We start from the raw sequence: 9,159 nt of genomic DNA, 5'->3' as shown, positions 1-9,159 counted from the left end.
CGGCAGCTTCTTTTGTCTAGTCTGAGAAAATTATTTCGCCCATTCTTTTAATAAATTTTAACGGTAGTATAGTTTATCTAATTTAGGTTGTGGAATCTTTGGGAGAAGCCATTTTGGTTAGCAGTATGCTTAGATTATGTACAATTTCCACAAGTACAATATCCAAAGAAATGTCAGCCACAAAAGTAATATAGAGGTATGGCAACATTATCGCCATTGTGCATGTTGCGAATGGAAACAACGTTACACTTTTCACACTCAGACGTACATAATATCTGTAGGGCGCCCCCAAATATTGCCTGTACATATCTGGCATAACAGAAGTTCCGTGTGACGAATCCGATTGTTGTCCAATGGCAACGCACAAAGTACAATCGCGTTCCCATAATCCCTTTGGTACAATCGCGTTATTGCGTGGGAACGTTAGATACCGAATACATTCATAACTTGGCTTACAATGGGATGCTTTGGAGGTTACTTTCGGGGATTTCGAAAATCGGTAGGTATAAAAATGTTTAAAACATAAATGTTTGTATTACTATTGCGTTTTGTTGGATAGACGCAATCTATGTTGAAATTTATTTGCAAAAGTTCACACGATACAAAGTAACGTCACACGATTATCCATGGGCGATGACGTGTTTACCATGAGAGTTGTAAAAAATAAGATATTTGTGGTTGCATTATCTTAAAAGTCATTTAGTAGAAAATGACCTATAGCATGATCATTTACAAGAAACCCAATAAAGTGAATCTAAACCAATGAAAGTCCCAATGGCAAAAGTAGATTCGTTCGTAACAGGGATCGAGGAAGGGATGGGGTGATTGGAGCAGAATTGGATGGTAAGAGTGTCACATCTTGCAGTATGTATTGGTTAGATGAAGCGGGGAAAAAATATTTTGAAATTTTAGACCTATGTTCTAAATGAAATAGCGTGCAATATAAACTTTGTATGCAACCGCATAAACAAAGAGAAGTCTTATAATTATAAAATAATATATCTTATAATTATAAAATAATATATCAGCCATATTTCTACGTTATCATTTAAATTATGCAAGCAGTCTAATGATGTTAAGAAATCTAAATTTCGACATTAACTTCTAAAGATATTTTACTAAGAAAGGTACGATAGATGCCACAATGTACAACTATACTGTATATCAGAGCTATAACATAATTTGAAGATATTAGGAGGGGGCCTAGAATTAAGTTACATATGGGGAGGGGTATAATTTTTTGCTGTGAAACACATCCATAAACACACCATTTTTTTCTTCATTTTAAGCATATATTATTAATTTTATCACCTGATCTATCAGGCATACATTACAGAATATTTCCAATATTCTACTGGGTTTCTTTTCAATTCATTCAGATTCGTTCAGATTTATTCTACAATCGAAATGATATATTATTTGTAAAATACCAGTATGGCTTACCTGGTATCTTTCATTTCATCATTGACGAAACAAATAAGATTGTTCTGACGATATGAACGTTTTTATATATCTGCTAAATTCATAACGAAATACTGAAAATTATCAGTGGGATATAAATGATATTGCCGGTGGCGATATCACTTTAAGCGCCATAGTGGCGATATCACTTTGGAACAACATTCCTTATCTATTTAGGAAAGACGAATGCCCAGTAACGTCTTCTATTTCCTCCCTCTCCCAAACAACAAAAAGTAGATTTTAAATATAAATTTTTTATAATCAGGTTTCCGCCCGAATCGTTCAAATTGTCAGTGACTGGTCTTACATGACTTGTTGTTTTTCAATATTCCGTTTGTTATACCTGTTACATTAAAAAGCAAACGGTACGTTTTTAAATTAAATAGCTCATAACTACGTAGTTCTATAAAATTATTTGAGAACCAATTTTAACTATTAGACTCATGTGTGAATACGAGGGAGAAATCATGCATTAATTAGCGTCGATTGCTAACCGAAATTAGGTGATAATCAAAATTTGGGCGTAGTCTGTTACCAATATGGACTGCAATCGTGCCAACACACAACTATTACGTACGAATGCAGAAATATACATTGAACCAATTTTTTTCAAATTAAACTCAGAATGTATGCTCTAATTATGTTACGCAATGAAGTGCCTTCCACCGATCTGTCATATTTGTACATTACGCCTACCCCAGAGTTTTGTGTAAAATCGTTGATCAAAAATTATTGTAAAAAATTCGGAACTTATTTTTATTAGTGTAGTTACGCAGCGTTAATCGCACTAAAACACTTTACTCGTGAAATATTTCATATGTCCTTATATCTACTCGTACAATGTAGATATGATATATATATATATATATATATATATATATATATATATATATATATATATATATATATATATATATATATATATATATATAAAATGTACTTAATTATGTAACGTATTTTAAGATCAGGAAGATCAAGCTAATGGGAACCCTTTCAATAAAGCTTGAGATACATGTACTTAATAAATATTAGTTCTATACATTAAAAAGAGTAATACGATAGCGAGAAATATTAACTACTTGTAGGACGGATTGAGATTTATTTTAATTGGGTGTTGTGGATCAAGACATAATATGAAATAATGAATAGGAAGGGATGATATAAAGGGAGAATATTCCATTTAGATATCTGGATTTATTAATATATTTGAATATTTAGAAGTTATATGGCGTATATAATACCATCGAAATAACTTTATGACTAATGATTTTCATGTTAAAAATATTGACAAAGTTCCTTGCTCATGGTATATTTGCAGTGTGGTGAGTTTAGAGCCAGCCTGTATAGAAGGTTCATTAGGGGAAAGGTTGCACCCCAAAGAACAAGCAACGTAGGTGAGTACCCTGCGGTATTACTTTGTAGGACGGTGCAAAGTTTAGTAGGGTTTTATGAAAATAATGATTTCATGTCTAACATTGTTCTTCAAACCTAAAGGCTTGAATGCAATTATTTTATGTCTATATTTAACTCTTCCCATTGTCCATACAGGTAAAGACAAATCAATGCTTAACTCATAATAACTACTCAGTCGTCCAAATTACAATGAAATTAAACATTCATACTTGGTTAGTGATAACCTTCAAGTAGTTACCCTCTGTTGTAGGGTTTAACGCCATTTTTCAGCACACGATAATCTATACATGACGGCCAGTATTAATGATGTAGGAAGAACTCGGGAAAACGACGGAAAGAACCACCGACCCACGAGAAGCTACTGGCAATCTTTCTCACATACTCACATTAGCCGAATCCGAGAATCGAACCCACGCAGATAGAGGTGAGATGGCAGTGATCCGTAACGGTGGGCGCCACTCGGGGCCCCCATAGATTTTGTCTGAATAGTTGGGTTATAAAGGTGTGTTGTGATGTGATGTGATTTGGATTTTTAACGTAGCTTTAACAATTTTTCAGTCATATCGCTACGATGTCTGCAATGTGGCAGTTTATAGTGATGTCTAGCACTGGGGCATCATGCCGCAGACATGTAGCATGATGTCCCACCCAATCACATTATCCTGACACCGGGCCGACCAGTCCTAACACTAACCTCTTAATGCTGAGCGCCAAGCGAGGCAGCTGTTAGTACCGTTTTTGTAAGTCTTTGGTATGACTCGGCCGGGGATCGAACCCACGACCTCCCGCATCCGAGGCGGACGCTCTAACCACTAGACCACCGGAGCGGTTCAGGGTGTAAAGGTAATATGGGATATGACAGTAATCAGCTGAATCCTAGTAATATGAATAATCGGTGTCCAAATAATAGTAACTAAAGTTTAATATGTAATTCAAGTTCTGTTTCTGACCTTTTACCTCCACATTTTCCTGCTGCCTAAAAACAGCTTTTCTATGTCTGAAGTTGCATAGTAATTTTGTGCTCTTTTGGATAGCGTTTTTGGTTGTTTTATGATGTAGCATAGAAAATGATGATAACCGGGACTTAATAATTCTTCGATTGGTGTTTGAAGTGTCAAATTTTTACTGAATATGGATTGAAACATACAGTTTTAGGTAGACTAGTATTTATTTTAAGTTGGTCTGGGCGTAACGCAGAGTCACACAATAGGAATAATATGTTTTTTTCTTAACAGCAGCATCGGAGAAATTAGATGATCAGACAGCTGCGTCATCGACATCATTACCTGATGAGGGGGCAAGCAGGGAGAGTAGAACCCCAGAGGCCCTCAATCGTGAGTAGTTGCGTGGTTCATATGTTCAGCAGCCACAAAGCTAAGAAAGAAAATGAGAAGAAAAGGTAGCGTGACTCTAAAGATTGATGACTGCTTAATACATATTTATTTATCACTTGGTTGTAGTAATCCTAATACGTAGGTGTATGATAGAGAAAGTTTTTTAAATATAATTTACCTACTTACTACTCTTAAAGTTGAATTTTTTAAACAAGCAATAATAATACAATTTAATCTCGTATTCAGTTTCATATGCTCTTCATTTTCCATAACTTTAAGTGTCAAAATTATGTAATAAGAAAACATTTTGGCACCAATGTCGTTTGTTTGCTTTGCAGAGGTAGTTGAAGAATTCGTTGAGTACGAGATGAAGAAAATAAGGGCACTGGGTCAAATTGAATGTGACCAGATTGCTGAAGGGTTGATGGCTCGAGGAGCCACTATTCATGAGATCAGTAAGTGGAATTTATCTTGATATAAATTAAAATTTTGTTACAGGTTTAAATGAGTCTATTTAAGATGATTTTCTGAGCTAGAACTCCCACTGAACAGATTGGTAAGAATAATTTGTGACGGTTCCTCCAAATTCGTTTTATTTTAATTTTATGTGACATATACATTTGTTTTACATCGACAAACTGTAACCGGATTCACGAGAGCATCTGTGTGAAAACATTCCTCAGGAATTATCTTTGAAAGTATCCATGAATTATCAGATTTTAACACGATCAAGCTTAATAGATTATAATGAGTTTCTTCTATTTGTAGATGAGGCAGCTCTCAATGAGAGAAATCAAGGAATGGCCACAGTGGAAATATAAGCATCTCTTATCCCATCCCCCAAAAAATTAAAAGGTTAGTGAATGAATCTTATCTTTAATAGACTTACTTTCAATTTAGTTTTAGAGTTTTTATATTGGCAGATAATGAAACATATGTATTGATGTAGCAATGCGGAAGTGTTTTAATTGGCAGATAATGAAACATATGTATTGATGTAGCAATGATGGAAGTATTTTAATTGGCAGATAATCATATATTGATATTATTGTATGATAGAGGGCAGCGATAGTTTTCAATGTTGAGTTTTCAGAACTTTAAAACCTTAAACAGAGATGTTTTTCCATCAAAATCTAATCACATCATCAACATAAAAGCAAAAATTCCCCATCTAAGTATCATTCGTCTCTATCAAGAATTTTTGTGCAATCTTACTCAGACTCTCGTGGGATGCCAATAACAGATGCCATTATTTTTACAGTAGCAAGCACAAGCAAATGGTATACAGGTACATATTTATAAATATACGAGAATTCATTGGTCTTATTATTTATTTATTTTTATTTGCTTGTATCATTATGTGGTAAATGCAATACTTAAGCCCATTTATGTTTTGGAAAATTTAGTTCTGACCAATCCTGTTTTTCTCTAACATTTTCAAAAAGTTCCATATATTTGGTTACCACACGGGGAACAAAAAGAAATTAAAGAAGCACAATGTCAAATGATAGATAAGCCTTTTAAGTTTGTATGATCATCATAATGCGTTTGTCATCTTTAAGAATTAAACAAGTAGGATGGTCTGAATTTCAAAGACAAATCTAATCCTTGATTTCTGGGAAACGAATTTCAACAAGCGGGATTTTTTCCCCTTCAAACAATGTCATTTTATTGAAGCAATTTTAGTTTTAACATAAGTCAAGTCTCTATTATGTTAAAGCAAAATGTGTTAGTAACCTTTGAAGTGGCATGAATATTTTAGCAAATTTATTCCAAATGTTTCATACATTTTGTCATCTTCTAAATTGTAATATTCTTTTCATATTTTTAATATCGCTGAATATTGACTTTGTCTTTATACTTAAGTATTTCTCATTTTGCGTGCTATTAAATGAAAATTATTTCGTAATGGTATTCTCTTTCTTTTTCAGATTTTCGTTCATCTCAGAAAATGCAGTTAAAGATAAATAATATATACAAGATTTTTAATGCTTTAAAAACAAAATAATGTTGTTTTCCTGTGCAAATGATTTCTAAATTTAACTTACATATCTTGGTTATTATCTTCCTTTGCAAGACTGTTTTAGTTTTTATTTTGAAATCTTTTCAAGCAATCTGAGAATTAAGAAGAAGAATAAAAATCAGTTTTTCCCACCCCCACCTACAAGGCTTCATTTCTTAAATATATTTTTTTCCCTAAAGTTATACATTACTAATTATGGTTGTAGCCAACTGTTCATGAGGGAAGTTGTTTTTTTTTTTCTTCTCCTTCAAGTCAATGGACTTGATGAGAGCCAGTTTTATCTAAAACTGGTGACCCCTCATGCAACATGTTGGCATATATTCTCCTATAACGTAACCCCTTTCTATCCCCACCCCTCCCAACATTTGTTACGGATTTTTTTGGGGGGAGGATATCACTTTTTCTTTTTTAGCATTTGCTTTTTTAACTACTTAATCATGGCAAAATTCATCATTTTGTGAATGAATTCATTGGTTGCTGAAGTAATTGGTAAATTTTGGTAAATGGTTTGAATTTCAGTTACTTGGATTATATATATATATATATATATATATATATATATATATATATATATATATATATATATATATATATATATAATTTAAAAATTATCGAAAATAACAGTCATGCAAAGAGAATATAATTAACAACGTCATCATTCAGCAAAGAAATTCCAAAGTTATACATATGGTTTATATTTTACTAAATTGATCGATTTCTATAAAACATGTAATAGACTCATATTTATGGTTTAAGCGCGTCAAATCTGTTTTATTAATTTTATTTATTCAGTAACTTGAGCAGATTTATAGTTTTTAAAAGGCACAGGAATTCAACATTGTAATTTTTTTAAATGGCACCATGATTATTATTAATAAAACCTTTAAAAATATTCACTAGTCTCAGCTTTTTTAAATTTTCTTTAACAACACCAGCTCTGACTGCCAACTTTGTCAAAATATGTATAACATAAATAATAACAAAATTGTACATGAAGAACTGAAGGGGTCAAAATAAATGTTCTTTTAAAAACTAGAGGGAAGAGAGAAGAACCTGCAAATGTATGCATGAAACCAAAAATATCAGAATTGTGAACATTTCTGGGTATCTTCTTCAGCAGAAGTTTAAATTTTACAGACATGAAATCAAAACATCCAAACAAATATTATGTTGAAAATGCCTGGTCCTCCAACAATTGACTTTATTTGATAAAGAGGTAGATATAACGAAGACTAGAAGAAATGAATATCGAGGTATTATTCTTTGTGCTTCTTTTTTATTTTTGCAACCCGGAATAAAGTAGAAACAAAAATACTTTGAATGACTAAAACCTACTGACATGTCTAAAAAGGACAAAATGTCATTGCAACAGAACCATAAAATGGTTTATTGCTTCTTTTTTCTTTTCTTTCATTTTTGCAATTACTTTCAAAATCGTTTATAGAGGTAGTAAATTATGACTTTAATTCATGAGCATTTCAATTAATTTTCTCTACTATTTTTAACTTCTCAAGAGGAAAACTATCATAGTAGAGTGCTCAGTAGAGTTCAGCAAAGGAAACAACATTGTGCACCTTCATTGTTTTCTGTAAAACTTTCCACAGGTGAATGTATTAGTTGAAAGTTTTTTTTATTTTAATCAGACGAAATAACAGGTGTTAATTCATACATACTGTCTGATTCTTACCATAAGCTGGGGGGGGGGGATTTGTGAGTGTCACATACCGTTTGAATGATTTTACAGTTTGGTTAATACATATACTTGATTGACGTTTCGTTTGTTAACCATTCCACACAAAGCAACTATTCTTATTCTGTCTCACACTAATTTTCTAATCATCACTGCTGTTTTACAATTTCAAAAGCGATTCTTTATCAGTCAAAATCAGAAATCAATCGCTATTGGCAGGAGTATGTACCATCTCTAAAAAAAACCCACTGGTGTTATTGATATCCATGACTCGGACACAAAGATATTAGGTCCCAGATGTTTTTGTCGGACACAAAATAAATATATGACTAATACTTGAGAATTGTATGGTTATTTCATTACTACACAATTTTAAGACGTTATGGCCGAATTGGTAAATTGTTATAACGAGATGAAATTGTTAGAATATCTGGATTATTTTATTAGAATGCTATCGAGTCCGAAACTTAATGTATGGAAAAGAGGTTTCCATGATGCACTGGAGAGGCCCCTAACAAGAAAAGGGAATATAAAAAGTGAAGAATTTTATTTTAGTCTGATGCTCTGTTAAAACATCTTGCTGATGGTATGGTGCGTGGCTGATTAATAGTTCAGTGCAAGTCCATTTGTTGTCAAAAAGATACATACGTCAATCAACAATACGAAATTTATTCTTTTAATTTTTCTCTGACTCTATTAGTCTTAGTAATTCCTTTATAGCTTCGTAATCTCTGCATTTAATACCATTCTTGTTTTTCTTTGTTTTCTTTCTCATATCCTCAGATGTTTGCTCGTCATACCTTTTGTTTAATTTTGTTTCACACCATTTGTTACATGATATTTCATCGTCCAAGCACAGCTGCATTTAAACATTTTGTCAGCAATGACTTCTGATATGTAATGCCATAAAAGTATCCACAACCACTTGTATGTTTTAGTAAATGCACACTATTTAAATCGGCCATAAGCACTGTCACGTTTCTACAACTCTTATATTATTTTGCTATTATACATTTTACAGTTTCCATTTATCAGCATTATTGAATTTAGAACTCCGGTTCACCAAACTAGGCGGTGATGAAATCTGCATCACAAAAAATCCATGCTGACTGTTGTGTGTGTGGGGTGAGGGTGTGGGTTATATTAAGTCTTTCAAAGGCACAAGATTTACTGCTGCATTCAGGATCACCAGGAAAGAGGGACAGAGTCCATCGTATTACGAAGTCTTCTTGAACACT

General features: G+C 32.8%; 1 protein-coding gene across 2 annotated transcripts; it reads left to right on the top strand.

Annotated features, from left to right (window-relative positions):
- The first annotated feature begins 415 nt into the window (after positions 1–415).
- Positions 416–6,731, top strand: LOC149782012 (uncharacterized). 2 transcript variants are annotated; one of them, XM_089934817.1, is made up of 6 exons: positions 416–499; positions 2,780–2,855; positions 4,113–4,208; positions 4,547–4,663; positions 4,977–5,063; positions 6,140–6,731. In XM_089934817.1, exons 1-5 carry the CDS (start codon positions 458–460, stop codon positions 5,027–5,029), a joined length of 384 nt encoding a protein of 127 aa, XP_089790943.1. In that variant the 5' UTR covers positions 416–457; the 3' UTR covers positions 5,030–5,063; positions 6,140–6,731. The 2 variants fall into 2 exon arrangements, with proteins under 2 accessions (XP_089790943.1, XP_089790942.1); XM_089934816.1 differs by having other exon boundaries at positions 4,110–4,208.
- The last annotated feature ends 2,428 nt before the right edge of the window (positions 6,732–9,159 follow it).

The sequence above is a fragment of the Sinohyriopsis cumingii genome, chromosome 15, assembly GCF_028554795.1.
Source record: "Sinohyriopsis cumingii isolate HCF-2022 chromosome 15, ASM2855479v2, whole genome shotgun sequence".
Classification (NCBI taxonomy): Eukaryota; Metazoa; Mollusca; class Bivalvia; order Unionida; family Unionidae; genus Sinohyriopsis; species Sinohyriopsis cumingii.
This window is presented reverse-complemented; position numbering and strand designations above follow the sequence as displayed.